This window comes from Dipodomys merriami, unplaced genomic scaffold (assembly GCF_024711535.1).
Source record: "Dipodomys merriami isolate MVZ:Mamm:240054 unplaced genomic scaffold, mDipMer1.0.p SCAF_31, whole genome shotgun sequence".
NCBI classification, from domain to species: domain Eukaryota; kingdom Metazoa; phylum Chordata; class Mammalia; order Rodentia; family Heteromyidae; genus Dipodomys; species Dipodomys merriami.
The window spans coordinates 13,044,978-13,062,183 of NW_027204604.1; the positions used below are offsets into that span (position 1 = coordinate 13,044,978).

Here is a 17,206-nt window from a genome sequence, read left to right on the forward strand (position 1 = left end):
GGTGCTGAGGAATCGAATCCAGGGACTCATGCATGCAAGGCAAGCGCTCTACCACTGAGCCACCTTCCCAGCCCCTTCTTGTCATTTCTTGAGCAACATAGTATTAACACCTATTTACCATAAATATCCGAGACATGATTTAAAGTATTCAGGAGAGCATGCACAGATTATATGTAAATACTGTGCCATTTTATGGAAGGAATTTGAGTAATCATTTTGGTGTTGATTCTGAGGAAACTGTATATGTTATTAGTAAAAGTCACAAAGGTAAATACAATTTTGTTACTCAAACTCCCACTCAAGATTGGAAAGAGCTTCAAATAATGAGAAGGGGGTAAAAGATTGCAGGATTCTGGTTAAGGAACCAAACTAACCCAAGGACTAAACATAAATTTCCCCCAGTTTGTTAAAGCATGTGACTGAAGGTACCTCTACAAGATCTATGTCTCTCAGCACACCGTCTTTCTAAATCCTGTCTGCTGGCTGCATATGAACTGATAGATAGAATTTAACATAGCTTACAGCTTTTATAACCAAGTTGTCATGAGCAATTTGATCTCTTGCCCTTGAAAACTGAACTTCAAGTTTTTGGGGAGCCCTGGCCAGCTCTGTGACAAGCAGCAGAAATGAGGGTCTCTGCTGTGATCATCTGTGTATTACCTGCCTCCTTCTCAGTTTCTGACTCAGAAGCTTCATCTTCACCTTCTTCCTCTGAACTGGAGCTGCTGGATTCTTTATTTTCTTCCTCTATTTCTTGTGATTTGGGTTGCTCTTCTTCATAAAGCATTTTCTCTTTGCTAAATTAAAGATATGATTCAAAAGTAATTCAGAAGGTACCATCTTTTCAAGTTCACGGACAATCAGGTATACTAATGGGAATAAAGCTATACATCTCTATATAAAAGTAATACAGGGCTGGGAAGTTGGCTCAGTGGTAGAGTGCTTGCCTCGCATGCATGAGGCCCTGGGTTTGATTACTCAGCACCATATAAGCAGAAAAAAGCCAGAAATGGCACTGTGGCTCAAGTGGTAGGGAGCTAGCCTTGAGATGAGAGCTGAGGGACAGTGCCCAGGACCAGAGTTCAAGCCCCATAACCAAAAAAAAAAAAAAAAAAAAAAAAGTAATACATGCAGAAACACAGGTTCCTCTTTGCATCTGTGTATTCTTCTGAACCCTAGGTTTTCTGAAGATGAAAGTTTGAGGACTGATTATATGTCAAAACTCATGCTAGGCACTACAATAGTAGTAAACAAAAAAGAAATTAAACTCACAATGTAATAATGGGAAGCCAATGGACTAAAAATGCCAACGCTCCATTTCTATGTATAAAGGACATTCATCTGTCCTCAGTGTTTTCCCTACCTTTATTAAAGCCATCACCTTGCATTATAAACTTTCCTACATGTTTGAAGATTACTTGGCTAGAGTCAAAGACTAAGGCTTTCACTATGTAAACTCTTAGCATGTCATTCCATATAACCAGGCTTATGCCACATAGCCTAGTCTATGCCTTACTTCTTGAAGAGTCTACTCTGCAACTTGCTGTTCAGGTCTGACTCAATGAGTTTATTCCGTGTTTCCTTTTCACTTCGAAGCTGGAAATTAAAAAAAGAGAGAAAATGGACAAAGTTAACTACAGCAATATTGAAAAGAACCAAAGTGGTTCTTTTCTGAAAAAACAAAAACAAAAACAAAAAACAGGACTAACACCCAAGGGACAATATGAAGACAATCTGAGAAAAATCAGATATACTTTAGTTAGTTCTCCTTAGAATAAAATGACAAAGGAAACCTCTTACCCAAGGTAGAAGAGAAAAAATATAGTATCAGAGCTTTAAGAGAACTGTTCCCCTCAAATATCCAAACCCAGTCCTGAAAAAATAAGCCTTGCTTCTGAAGAATTTGGAAAGAAATTTGGAGGAACTTGGAAAGAAATCTTTATATTCCAAACACTGGGACATGATGGCAATAGTTCTAAGGAAACCACAGGTACCAAATGGGAAATAAGCCCTTAGGAAAAAGTGCTAGACAAAATGTATTTATATCCCTGGAGCATAAAGTTATGCAAGGGACAAAGATACATGACATTTTTATACATCATTCTATTGGTGGGTAAAAATCATTTGACAAAGATGTTACATAGAAAACTAAGATATGTTAGGTTTAAAAAACTAGCTATAAAAATTATACATCTTACCCCTCGGTACAGTATCTATACAATAAAAAAAAAAGTATATCTCTTGTCTGAGGCAGGTAATCCATTAAGTAACAATACTAATACTGTATTTGCAAAGTTCCAGCTTTTAATTATCCCAATTGCTTAAAAAAGAAAGTAAAATGAGTTGTTTAAGCTATAAAATGATTTGTTTAAGCTTAAATAACAAGAAGCCTTAGGCATAATGCTGAATACACCTGAGATTAGACATACTAGTCTGTCCCATAATTGATAATTCTCTGATCCAGAAACACTCTATTTACCATATTTGTCCTAAACTTAAGTTCACATACCCTGTGCCATATACAATTGAAAAATAATAAATGCAAGCCAGTGATTTTCTTCTGTCTTACCCTGTTGTCATTGATCTTTATTCTCCTTGCCCAAATCACTCATTCCCCTTTATGGGCTGAAAATGTGACTTAGGCACTCTTCATTGTATACTGAGGGTGGTTTTCTATTCTGCAGTTTGTTTAGGGGTACCATGTTTATGTAGTTCTTCTGTTGAGTGCTAAGCAAACCATTACATGCAACCAAATGATAAAGGATTTAAAAGAATAAAGAAGGCTGAATTCTGTATGTTTCATAAACCTGAAATAAATATGAATCACTGACCTACTACTGCCCAATACCAGGTGACAGTTTTAGTATTTAGTTAAGAAAAAAATTGTTTTTCTTTGTAACCAATGTACCTCAAATAAAAAACATCATTTAGTCAGTAAGAAAAAAAATGCTATTAGATGTACTCTACTCTGATCTTCCTTATTGGGGAAAAAACACTGATTTGAGCATGCTCGTTTTCTAGAACACGAGGGTAATTACTAGATTTCTCTTGTTATTTTTAACTTTTAGCTGATTGAAGGCTATCTTACAATGAGCAAACTTCAATAATTTTTTTTGGAATAAAGTCTTCTATCTGTTGCAATCCTAACTAAAGCAAGTAATTGAGGTACTCAGTGTGGACAAAAAAAAACCTGTTAGAAAAGCTTTACAAGCATCCACTCGAGACTCACCACATTCTGCTTCTTCTGGAGCATCTCCAAGTGCTCCACAAGACCCTCATCAGCCACATCAAATGGTGTCTGGCCCTGGAAGAGAAAAGGGACAGATAGAAAACAGAAGTAGCAGTCATGTGACTTTATCTGGAATTATTCAATATTCACATTCTGCCTTTGATTCAAATGATACAAGCTATTTCTTATCTGAAATACTTAGACCCTAAACTCTTTTCAGAATTTTCTGATGTTTGAGTATTTGCATATATGTAAGATATTTGAAGGATAGACTCCAAGGGTAAATGCAAAATACACTTATGTTTCATATAGACCTCATTCACATAGCCAAAGATTATTTTTGTACAATATTTCAACAATTACAATATTTCAAATAATTTTGTGCCTGGGACATCATGTCAGTGCTTAAAAAGTTCCAGATATTGGAACACTTGAGATTCAGATTTTCACATTAGGGATGCTCAACCTATATCTGCTTCTCTGTTAGTTTACCCTCCATTAGGATGCTTTCATCTATCACAGAGAATATATTACAAGAAACAACAAATCCTTTAAATGTAGCGTTTTTATATTTTGGAAAACAGAAGCAAGGAAATCATGTATACTGCCTCTTGGCAAGTAAGAGTAATTCCTTCTTGTACTTATTTTAAAATGTTCTTTAAAACCTCAGAGAAAGGTGTAGGGCACATGTGCATTAAACATTAGTTAACAAGAATCATCTGAGAAGGACAGTAGAGTTTTAAGGAACATCAGCACAATTAAGGCCCTAGCCCATAGTCTGAGAACAAGAACTAGGTTCAGGAGCGATGTGAGGCAGACAACCTCCACTAATTAAAAGACATGTGTCCTGATTCCTAGGAAATCAAGAGATTTATCAGGGGATAAGCATCCAGAGCTTCTAAGTTGCTTGATGTGAGGCTGAACAATACTGATTTCAGCCAAACTGAATTATGTTTGTTGTTAGAACATTTCTAAATGACTTAATATGAATAGGGCTCATATGTCAAAAACAACTTTTGAATCAAAAAGGAGTGAACATTTTCATATCTCATTATAGATAGTAACTTTAGGCCCCCTCCTCTCTCATGTGTGTGTGTGCACATACATACTGGTCCTGGGACTTGAACACAGAGCCTGAACTTTTTTGATCAAGGGTAGTGCTCTACCACTTGAGCCACAACTCCACTTCCAACTTTCTGGTGGTTAATTGGAGATAAGAGTCTCATGGAGACTGTCCTGCCTGAGCTGGTTTTGAACGGCAATTCCCAAATCTCAGCCTCCTGAGTTGCTAGGATTATAGATAGGTGTGAAGCACTGGTTCACCAGCTAGGCCTCTCATTTTTTACCAAGTACAACAATCCTTTTATTTCCTGTTTGCTTTAAGGACTTTAACATAAATAGAATCAGTTGATTAAGTAATGAACCTTCCTAGCAAACATACCTCTGTGTGGATAACAGGGGTAGAGGCAGGGAGGTAGAAGGCAACACCACAGCTACCAGAGATGGGTATTTTCCTGGAGCAGTCACCTATCTCATTGTCCTCTCACAGGCTCAGGCATACTAACCAGTTTGTTCCGGATATCCATGTTGCAGAGTGCTTCTGCCAGGATGGAGCAGGCTTCCTTCACTCCCCAGTGTGCAGCGGCATGGAGAGGAGTCCAGCCATCATGATCCTGAACATTGAGCTCATACCCAGCCTGAATTAAAAGTCTGAGAAGAAAACCCCCAAAGAATACATTTAGTGCCTTGATTTCATAGTTTCCTGTCAAATATGCTATTCTCCAATTGTTATTTCACATATGGGTTGTGACTCACAAGGGTTACAGGTACCAGCCTTCTAAGACATAGCTCTGGATTCACACTACTTTCAGCACCAAAAGTAAGTTATCTATACCAATCTTCTCTAAAAGGTCACATGCTACACCATACAAAGAATGTGTATGAACAGGTATATACCTGAGATTAGCCAAAGTCTAGTTCAATTAGCCAAAACACATATCTCTATTACAGGACATGATTTCCATTTTCCAATGCAGGGAAGAATTCACATATAAACAAGTGTTTGAATTTCTTTAGAGCACTTTATCAGCTAGCTTTCATGTGGGTCTTTCTGGAACGTTACATATTTATTGTAGAACCTCATACTTTCAACTTTGTAAAGTATCTTCAAGGTATTCTTTTCTTTAAATTTTATTTTATTTTGTTGTAAAGGTGATGTACACAGGGGTTACAGTTACATAAGTAAGGAAATGAGTACATTCCTTGTTGAACATTGTTATTCTCTCCCTTGTTTTCTCCCACTATCCCTCCCCCAACTCCCTCTTCTGCAAAGCATTCTTGCTAACTATAAAGCTATCATTGAACTTGTATCCATGTTATGCAAAAGGAAAGATACAACTCTGGAAGCCCCACACTGCACTTCACTGGTTGGGGCCCATTACCATGGGCCCAAAGACATCTTTCAAGAACTGAGCAGAGGATAAATGTCACAGCTAGGCAGAAGCTGAATACCAATATACTAGGAATCCTCACACTTACTAGAAAGCCATTATTGGGTTGACTATATAGCACTAAAGAGTCCAGTAACAACTGTACATATAACACCATTAGCAAACCCTGTATTGGGGGAAGCCTGTCAATATTAAGCACTCTTAAGAGGTATATAAAGCATTCATATGTGTAAGTAAAAATGGAACAGGCAAAGAATCCACATCTCTCATGTAACTTTGACTGTCCTGCTCTAGCTAGACATTGCACACTCAAGATCAATATAATTGATCCATGAGTCCAAAAAAATCAAAAAGGACCAAAATTATCACTATTAGGCACTTATATAAAAGATTACAAATCAGGATACAATAAAGCCACTTCTACAACCATGTGTACTGCTGCACTATTCATCATAGCCAATGTATGGAAACAGCCCAGATGTTCCTCAATGGACAAGTGGATCAAGAAAATGTGGTATATATACATAATGGAATTTTATTCATCCATTAGGAAAAATAATATTATACCATTTGCAAAGAAATGGATGGACCTAGAAAAATAATCTTAAGTGAACTAAATTAGGCCAAGAGAGACAAAGAACACATATTTTCTCTCATATGTAGAAGCTAGAACTAATTTATAAATATACAAGTAAACATATATGGAATTGTATGCAAGTATTCACAAATGTATTAATCAAAGTATGATATTTGCAGGGAAGAATTCAAAAGGTGTAATTCCTTAGAAAAGTGAACTCACAGTCAAACAAAATCAGTGCCAAGAAACTGGTACTTGAAAGGTGTGGGATGGAGGTGGGGGAGCGCAGATGAATGAAGAAAGGAAGGGGGTGTACAGTTATAATATTCAATGCATATGCCATAAAATTAAGAAAATTGAGGGGATGGATTGGGTTGGAAGGAATGGGGGAGAATGATGAAAGAATGACATCATTCAAGATGTACTGTACTTTATAAATTTATTTGTTGAATGATAACTCCTTTGTATAACTGGAGATTATAAAACTATAATTTCCAAAATTAAAAAGGATCAAAATGATCACAGATTTGTCCTGTATAACAGGCCATAAGAGGAGACTACAGAACATTGATGACAAATTCGTAGTTAGAAAATGTCTTAGAAAGTCCCTTCCTAGGCAAGTGTACCTCACCTCTGTTTCATATCATACATGTCAGAAAGAAGCTAGAGGGATGAGAGGGATGGTAAGAAGTAGGGGAGATCATCCATGAGGAAACACTAGCAAAAATGTGAGGAAAATCTGCATAATCATTGAAAATGTAATTCACCTCTACTTCCAACTCATCTTTTCCTGGTAAACAACTCTTATTTTATGTAAATGGATCATACCTGAGGACTTCAGAGTAGCCTTTGGCAGCAGCCACATGCAGAGCTGTGGCCCCTGAGCGAGCCTGCTTCACATCCTCTATTTTCCCGCTGTTGAGCCACTGGCGGGCATCCTGCAACATCTGTTGCTCTTCTTCCTTCCTTGATTGCTCTAGATCAACTCCTACAGAAGCCAGATAGCAGACATCATTACTAAACCTTCACTAATTCTAACAGGGTATTTTAAATATCATAACTTTTACCACAAAGGTTAGTTCACTGTCTCAAATTGCATATTCATCCATTTAGAAAAGCAAAGAAATTTGTATACATACTAGTTTTCTAATATGTATACAGGGTTTAAATCACCAGGCTCAATATTATGGAATGCTGACCCATTAAGGGAACGCACTTAACTACGTTTTGTTCATTATTTTCAATAAAACATAGAAATCAGAGGATTCATCATGTGTATCCTATAATATTTGTACAAAGCCATAAACTTCAAGGTACTTTCAGATGTTATATATTAGTTTCCAACAATCTTCTGAGGTAAATATAATGGTTACTATTATACCCACTTATCAGAAAAGAAAAAAAATACAGAAAAATTAAGTGCTTTGTCTTGAGGCTCCAAAACACATTACTGTCAGAGCTGCATTAAAACTCTGATATTTTGATCCTCTCTGCTTTTCTTTATTGTTCTCTACACCGTAACATTGGTATCAAAAAATCTTGCTTTCAAGTATGACATACTTAACAACAATGAACTATCCCTAAAGCTTGTTTCCTGAAGCTATCTACAATAATCTAGAGATGAATGGGTGATCTATAGTTTAAAAAAAAAGTCTGCTTTCAAGGCAATACAGTTTATTTCTTTTAAAAAGCATTATGGAGAAACTCAAAAGAATTATTCTCTTAAGCCAACAACTCTAATATCTAATGCAGAGGGGTTCACCACATTATATTCTTTATTACATAAAGTAGGTCCCAGATACCAGAACATCCACTCAGAGTTTACACTCACTAGTGGTCTTTATCTATCTCCCTATCGGCTTCAGTGAAAATCAATGAATTACCTGTTTTATTTGTATGATTCAGGGAGGTGGATGGGTTAAAAAGGAAACCTATTTAGAATATAACAGCCCTCCATACACTAAGGAGAGTTAATAGCACAGTGGAGGTAAATGTACATATAAAATGCTACTCCAATAGAGCACGTCCATAGGAGAGATCTATCTGAGCAGAAAAGGTACAATTTCAAACCAAAAAAAAAAAAAAATTTTTTTTTTGGGTCCGGTCATGGGTCCTGAACTCTGGGCCTGGGCGCTGTCCCTCAGCTCTTCAGCTCAAGGCTAGCGTTCTACCACTTTGAGACACAGTGCCACTTCCGGCTTTTTTCTTTTTGCTTAGGTGGTGCTGAGGAATTGAACCCAGGGCGCCACAGTGGTAGAGCGCTAGCCTTGAGCTGAAGAGCTGAGGGGCAGTGCCCAGGCCCAGAGTTCAGGCCCCACGACCGGACCCCAAAAAAAAAATTCTTAAGAATTTTGTTTTAAGATAGTTATTTGCAGCTAGACACCAGTGACTCACACTTATATGAGGCAGTAGAAACAGCAGCTGTCTGTCAAGAGCATCTTCTGTTAAGGCCTTCTATAAAGGGCCAGATATTAGGTATTTCCAGGTTTGCTGGTTATTGGTTTATCAAAATTGCCTGAGTCTGTTGTGATAGAACAAATGTAGCTTTGGACTTTAAAAGCTTATCTGGAGGTTGTAGTAGAGAAGCATAGCTACTATCATACCCTTAACTGAAAACTGGTTCTCCTCTATCAGGGAAGGTCACTTTCAGCTGAACTCACAGCTTGGGTTGGGACACTAACCTAACCAACCAGATCAACCAAATCAACCATGGCAATTGGTGGGTAGCAGATGTTGCAGCCAGATTACACCCACACCAACAACTCTGAATAATATATAAACAAATGGGCATAGATTTGGCCTGACCTAAAAGATTATATCAACAAAGATCATTGAAGTCTTTTGGGACAAACTACATATTGTGAATAAGACTGAGTAGCAAAATACCAGCTTGGAAATCATGTCTAGAGTTTTGTAATGATTCTGGCAATATTCCGGGTTCACTACAGTCTAAATAACTACAGTTATTTAAATTTTTTAAATCGCCGAGGTTCTGAGTGCTCTATATAGTTTTGTTTTGTTTTGTTTTTTTGTCGGTCGTGGGGCTTGAACTCTGGGCCTGGGCGTTGTCCCTCAGCTCTTCAACTCAAGGCGAGGGCTCTACCACTTGAGCTACAGCGCCACTTCCAGTTATTTAAATTTTTTGATGAAAAAGACAATAAGAAAAAGTTTCTCCAGTTGGAAAAAATTCCTTCCTATTAATTAATTAATCCTATTGAGGAACCTAAGCAACTCCATTTTACTTAAGACCCCCATCTCAGTTCTGCAACTTAACCCTTGACCCATTTCAGCCCCAATGCCTAGAATTATGATATCTGAAATTCCAGAACAGCCCCTCCTAGGGTTTGGTGACCATTATTTAAACCAGACACCCTGCAGTTTAGCACCTATCCTCTTGAGACTCCCCTGTGGTACAAGCCAACCAGTTTAAAGTATGTCAGCCCCCTTGATCTAACCAACTTGTTTCTGGTCCTTTCCCGCTTTGTAGTGTGCCAATCATATTATAGAGTTGTTTTATGATTTTCCCGCGGTTTGTAGTGATTTGTTACAAGAAGTTATGATGTACGCAAAGCCCCTGCCTTCCCTAAAAAAGTGCATAAAAAGTGTTGTAACCCTAGGCTCGGGGCCTCTCAGAGTCATGGGCTGCTGCCATGTGCACGGGGGGACCAAGCTTGAGCTTGCAATAAAGACTCCTTTGCTTTTACATTGGTGACGGTCTCTGGTGGTCTTTTGGGTAAGGATTTCTGAATTCGGCTTTACACTATTAATTCATCTAAAACCATAAAATAAAAAATAAGCATTTAAAAGTGTATTCTTCTAAGGCAGATCTCTCATCTTAATAAATTACAAAGTAATTTTCATGGATGGTATGGATAAAGGTCACTTTAGATATTACAATAAATTTCTGTCAGTACTACCTTTAGTTCTCTTTGCATCAAGAAAAAAAGGATGCAAAATAAAAAAAAAAAATGAAGTTGGCCCTCTACACCCCATCCTTTCTTTAGATTTCTACAGTGTGCAGCAGATCTAATGTAATGTTCACACACAATAAGGAGTGTTTGCACTCCTCCTACCTATATGATGGGTAAACAACCTCAGACAGTAAAAACAAGGAATGACTGAACATTCTCTGGCATTTGGCCTATTCTTATGTGAGTTATTAGGACTAATGCTCTGCAGAATTAATCCTCTCCTGTCACATGATCATCAAAAGCTCTATAAAACAAACAGATTATATTCTGTAAGGGACAGTGAAAGAGCCTCTCCTTGACAGCCCAATTCCCTCAGTTACCTTGCTTCTTCACTTGTTCCAGAAGAAGATCTTTCATGGCTGGCTCTTCTGCAAGGTCAGAGGGGACTTCACCTTCACTATTTACAATTCCCACACTGGCTCCATGGTTAATGAAATACCTGTACAACAAGATCCAGAATCAATATTATCTTTGTCAGTCTAATATCAGTTTTTCCTCATGTATTAGGAGTTCAATGCACATCAAAGCATGTTTTAGGGGTTTATATATGGTCCCAGACAAGGTGCTTTATTATTATTTTCCAAATCTTAGCTGGGACTCCAGGTTTCTCCACTTCCTGACAAAAGCAATGTCAATACCAGGATAGCTTTTATTTATTTACCTTTATTTTTATTAGACTATATTGCAAAATAGGTTTCATTGTGATATTTCCACACATGCATATAATACATCCTTTACTGTACTTTCTCATTCTCCAACCCTTGCCTTTTTCAACAATTTTTCAGGGAGAGGCAGAACTGAAGTTTGAACTCAGGACTTCACGCTTACTAGGCAGACATTTGACCACTTGATCCACCAGTGATGTGCATTTGGTCACTTTTTATTATTATTATTTAGTATTTTTGGTGCCAGTCCTAAGGTTTAAGTTCAGGACTTAGGTGCTGTCTCTGAGCTTTTTTTGCTCAAGGCTAGAAGCTCTACCACTTAGGCCACAGGTCCACTTCCACACTTGTGTGTATGTGTGTGTGTGTAATTAATTGGAAATAAGACTCTCAGGATTTCCTACCTGGGCTGGCTTCAAACTGCAATCCTCAGATCTCAGCCTCCTGAGTAAGTAGGATTAAAGCATGAATACCAGCACCCAGCTTTGCCTTGGTTACTTTTTGAGGTAGGGACTCTCTTGCCTTATGCCAGGGACAGCCTGGATTGTATCCTTCTCTTGGTGCTTCCCCCAAATTGCTGGAATGACAGATTCATCACCAACATGCTTATCATTGGCCAAAATGGAGTCTCCTCCCATCTTTTTTTTTTTATATTGCTTGGGCTAGTCCAACCTTGAACCCCTAATCTCAATCTCCCAAGTAGCTAGGATTACAGGCTTGAGATATCATACTCAGCTTTTTAAAAACTTTTAGCTGGCTTCATTATTCCATTTTCATACATGTGTATGAAGTACATATGTACTTATTTGATCATATTCACCTGTCTTTATCCTTCCCTCTTCCTCACACTGCTATCCCTCCTATCTTATATGCCTGTCATTCTTTAAGATCCAGATTCTGTCAATGAAGAGAATATTAGATTTTTGTCTTTCTCAGTCTGCCTTATTTCACTTGACATGATGACTTCCAGTTCCTTCCATTTTCCTAGGATTTCTTTTATACTCATAATCCTACCTGCTTCTCACTTCTAGTGGATAGCAAGTGACTTTTTAAATACCATAAGAGAAGGCATGCAGTATTTTAAAAAATTACTCACTGTCAGCCAGGTGCCAGTGGCTCATGCCTATAATCCTAGCTTCTCAGAAGACTGAGATCAGAGGATCACAGTTCAAAGCCAGCCCAGGCAGGAAAGTCTGCAAGACTCTAATCTCCAATTAACCACCAAAAAAAAAAAAAAAAAAGATGGAAGTGTAACAGTAGCTCAAGTGGTAGAAGGCAGAGCAACACTCAAGCCTTCAGTTCAAGACTGGTATGTGAGGGCTGGGAAGGTGGCTCAGTGGTAGAGCGCTTGCCTTGCATGCTCAAGGCCCTGGGTTCGATTCCTCAGCACCACATAAGCAAAAAGAAAAAAGCTGGAAGTGGCGCTGTGGCTCAAGTGGTAGAGCGCTAGCCTTGAACTGAAGAGCTGAGGGACAGCAAGCGCCCAGGCCCAGAGTTCAGGCCCCACGACCGGACCCAAAAAAAAAAAAAAAAAAAAAAAGACTGGTATGTGCCTGCACACATATGTACTTGTATGCACATACACATGCATGCACACACACACAATCCACTCCAAATAAGGTTTCCATTCTGTACTTGCAATATTAGGACTGAAAGGCAGCCTCCAGATGCTAATTAAATAGATCATTCTCAAGAAAACTTTTCCAGCCGGGCATTAGTGGCTCATGACTATAATCCTAGCAACTCAGAAGGCTGAGATCTGAAGATTGCAGTTCAAAGCCACCCTGGGCAAGGAAAGTCCATGAGACTCTTATCTCCAATAAATCACTCAGAAAACTGGAAGTGGCACTGTGGCTCAAGTGGCAGAGCACTCGCCTTGAGTTGAAGAGCTGAGGGATAGTGACCAGGTGCAGAGTTCAAGCCCCACAACGGAAGGAAGGAAGGAAGGAAGGAAGGAAGGAAGGAAGGAAGGAAGGAAGGAAGGAAGGAAGGAAGGAAGGAAGGAAGGAAGGAAGGAAGGAAGGAAGGGAGGGAGGGAGGGAGGGAGGGAGGGAGGGAGGGAGGGAGGGAGGGAGGGAGGGAGGAAGGAAGGAAGGAAGGGAGGGAGGGGGAAGTAAAGAGAGAAAGAAAGGGAAAGATGGAAAGAGAGGGAAGGAAGGAAGGAAGGGAGGGAGGGAGGGAGGGAGGGAGGGAGGGGGAAGTAAAGAGAGAAAGAAAGGGAAAGATGGAAAGAGAGGGAAGGAAGGAAGGAAGGAAGGAAAGAAGGAAAGAGAGAGAGAGAAAGAAAGAAAACTTTTCTAATGTCAAGTTAGTGTTTTAGGTGAGAAAATGGAATAAAGTTGTACACTAAAACTAAACACCACCTCCAGAAAACTCTGCAATAGCTCATCTTTAAAGGAAACTAAATTACTGAGAAGAAAAATTAAAATATTAGATAGATGGATTTTAAATCCACAAAGAATACTCACTCCTGAAAAAGAAAGAGGTACTAATCTAAATACATTATTTTTTCTTCTTTTCAAAGTTCTTTTAATAAAAAATGGCAATATTATGAAGTAGGCAATGTAAGTACGATTACTCTCCTGCTTTAAGAAATTGACAGTCATACATAGTAAGTCCTTTTCTCAAAATTAGACAGCTGACATTTAGCAGAATCTATGGACCCAGTCTTTTGAATTCAATTCTAGTTTCTCTAGGTCAAGCTATTTCTGAACCAATGAGATTCCCAATAATGCTAGAAACTCTATTAAATATTCAGATATATTTAAAGAAAAGCAATAGCCATTTAAATTAAGCTAAATCCAAGTAGCTGAAGCCTATAATCCTAGCTACTTGGGAAGCTGAGGAGGACTGCATTACAAGGGTGCAGGTAGAAAAAGCTTGTCAGACTCATTTTCAACCCCCATATGCCTAGCATCCCAAATTATGTGGGAGGCTGATTGAGAGGATTGCAATAAATACTGGCCAGCCTGGGAAGGAAAGGCCCAAGACTCCATCTTCATGGTGGATGTGGTAATGCACAGTGGTGATCCCAGCAACAACAGGACACTTAAAAGTAGGCAGTTGCAACTTAGGCACAGTTGAGAAGCCAGACCCTATCCTAAAATAACCAATGAAAAACAGTGCTGAAAGTGGGCCTCAGCAGTATCAAGCCAGCCTTGTAGTCATGAGGTTCTGAGTTCAAAGAAAAACTTCACAAATTCACTTCAGTCCACTCCAGAATGCAATATACACCATTTAACAATTCAATAAACATTTACTTGCTTACTACTATGTCCAAAGAACCACATTTTAGATACTGTAGGAGATAATGAAAAATTAACATAAGGCAACTGCATTCAAAGAGCTGTCAGAGAAGAAAATATCAATTAAAATTAGATGAAAACCATATTTTTTCTTTGCCAGTGGCCAGTGCTTGGTATATTAGAGCTTTAATAAATATTAATACATAGGTGGATTCCACATAAAGTTCAAAGATACACATAATTCCTCTGATTTTCAACTGTATTCTTCCTTCCCTCATAGCCTTAAGAAGATAGGACATTTAAAATTCCAAAGAAAATTTCCTCTATCTTAACTTTGTTCAGTACCATCATTTTGCCCATCAAATATACCTCTACTTGCTCCATATTCAATAGTTCCTTTCTCTGTTTTTATTTTTGCCTCAGGCCAAAGGAACATTCACTATACCTCCCATACCCTGAAATAAATCAAAACACAAATAGTATACATAGTAAACACACAATAAATGTTGGATTGAATTTTATACTCTCACTAAATAGTGAGAGTATTGTATACTCTCACTTACTATTTCCAAACATATCCTCTTCTTTCTCAGCTCTCCTTTTTAGGAAACCGTGTGTCCTCCTTCTGGAAGACTCTTTTCTTTTCCCTTTCATATCTTTCAAGATTGATTTAAAATGCTTTTGCCATCAAGAACCTGTGCCTGTTCTCACCAAATGAAATTTCTCTCCCTCCTGTAATGTCACCCTCCTACCCTCACCAAACAATAATTCTGAACCTCTAAATGACATAACTGTACCTTAATACACCTAGTCTATCCCTGAAAGCTACTTGAGGACAACCATGTCTTATTCACTATTATCATCACCACGGTATCTGACATTTTCTCTTTTCTGTTGTCATACCATAAGTTACTTTTCAATTAAATGAAACATCTTGACTACCTTTGCTCTATCATCTATCCATCCCGTTACAGGATTGGGTACAAATGACCCTGCTTCCCCTTTTTCTGATGTGTCCTTTAGTCTATAATCAAAGAGACTTTCAAGAATGTAATCTGGGTCTACCTTTTTTTATTTTCTCCAGTTTGAAAAAAATATATTTATTTAAATTTCTTCGCACACATATGGGTTTCATATTTTGTCTTTACAAGGGAAAAAGCATCTCTTTAGTTTTATACTTTATTTATTTATTTTTGCTGGTCCTGGGGCTTGAACTCTGCCCTTTAGCTTTTCTGTTCAATGCTAATGTTCTACCACTTGAGCCACAGATCCACTTCTGGCTTTTTGTGGTTACTTTTAAATAAGAGTCTGCCCAGACTTTCCTGCCCAGACTGACTTTGAAACATGATCCTCAGATCTCAGCCTTCTGAGTAGCTGTTATTACAGGCATGAGGCACTGGTGCTGGCTTAATTTTACACTTTTATTTGGCAAGAATAAATGTCAGCCCATGAAGAAGTAGATAAAAGAAGCCTTACAGCTGCCCAAAAGCTCAGAAAAAGCCATTAGCTCAAAATACATGCCCTTCAAAATAAAGCCTTCCTATCCTTACTGATAGCTGATGAATGCTCTTTTTGTCACTATTTTAAGGGAAGGAAAGGAAATGTGTTAAAAATGCAGAATAAACTGGCCTTGGAATAAACTATAAAGACAAATTAGCTATAGGTCAAGCTGCTACTGCTAAGTTAAACACTGTAATAAAAATGTAGGATCATCCCAGATAACTATTGTTAAACCTACACTCAAATTACAATGAGGAAAAATAACTTCTAAGCCTCTCTTTATTTGATGTACCATATTAAATACAAATATGAGATTAAAAAGATCTTCATGGAACATGAAATAGAAAGCACTCGGATTCTTTCTGAAAAATCAATGTATCTTTTATTCATTTTAACTCCTCTGAAAGTTAGATTTCCTAATGGGCTTAAAAATAACACTATATTATGGCTTATGATTGTAATCTTAGCTACCCAGGAGGCTGAGATACATAGAATCTGGGTTCAAAGCCAACCTTGGCCAAAAAAATAAAAAATTAAAAGGCCTCTGAGACTTTATATCCAAAATAACCAGCAGAAAGCTGGTTCAAGAGGTAGAACACCAGCCTGGCAAGTATCAGGCTGGGGATAGGGAGGGGCTTGGGGGGAAGGAATGAGGACAAGTATAAGGTCTTTAAGACACAAAATTGAAGCCAGACAAGGTAGTATGGATTTGTAATACTAGCACTCAGGAGGCTAGGGCAGTAGGATCCAGTGTTTAAGGCCTGCCTAGGCTAAACAACAAGGTCCTGTCCCAAAAACAAAGCAAAACAGAGATACAAAGGAAAATAGTAAGATCACCAAGAGCTGATCTTATTTAAAACATTCTTTACCGTTCCTAAGGCAAAAATGAATATTGTTTTAAAAAAATCATGTTATTTTCTTTTGTATAAAAAGGAATGCTCCACATTCCAAATAAATAATGACAGTAAAATAAAAACTTCTATAATAATAATATTATACATAATGAAAGATAAAATGAAACAAGCTATCCTACCACCATACCACTTCTGCAATACATTCTGGTCTAGATCATCTCATTCATAGTTAATACAATTTCTAATAATTGATATGAGGAAACAGTAACTAGTAGAATTAATTTCAGGTAATATTTGGATGAGCAGAAGATTGCTGAATTTTTAACTTATTTTTAGAAGAAACCTCAGTTTTAAAAAAAAGCATTACAATAATTCTCTATACTTGGCTTCACAAAAGGATAATAACACAAATATATCCTCAGTCTAAGTGTGAGTTCTCCTTAGAGAAGTAGAACAAAAAAGTAAAACATTTGGAGAAAAAAAGTCAATAACTTATAGCCCAAATATCACATACGTGCCACCTGAACAAGTAGACAAAGACCAATAATGAGGCGTTAACATGTCCTAAACTTCTCTGATAAATATCTTAAGTACAATCAAAGTGGTCAAAGAAATTATCTTAATTAACTCTTGGGCATTAAAGCATTGGCAATTAGTAAGGCTATAAGAACCAGAGCCTTTCCTATGATACTCTGAAAGGGGGCAACCTAGGAAATGA

The 17,206-nt window shown here is 37.8% G+C and overlaps 1 protein-coding gene across 5 annotated transcripts in view; it reads right to left on the reverse strand.

The window, feature by feature from the left end:
• Positions 1-17,206, reverse strand: part of Ppp1r12b (protein phosphatase 1 regulatory subunit 12B) — a 209,584-nt gene that overhangs the window by 142,888 nt on the left and 49,490 nt on the right. For all 5 annotated transcript variants that reach the window (XM_070041820.1, XM_070041818.1, XM_070041819.1 and 2 more), the window contains exons 3-8: positions 10,548-10,666; positions 7,085-7,244; positions 4,795-4,939; positions 3,230-3,304; positions 1,517-1,596; positions 661-797 (exon numbers count right to left, since the gene is read on the reverse strand). In XM_070041820.1, coding sequence (XP_069897921.1) covers positions 661-797; positions 1,517-1,596; positions 3,230-3,304; positions 4,795-4,939; positions 7,085-7,244; positions 10,548-10,666 — 716 coding nt within the window. The remainder of the gene's footprint in view (positions 1-660; positions 798-1,516; positions 1,597-3,229; positions 3,305-4,794; positions 4,940-7,084; positions 7,245-10,547; positions 10,667-17,206) is intronic.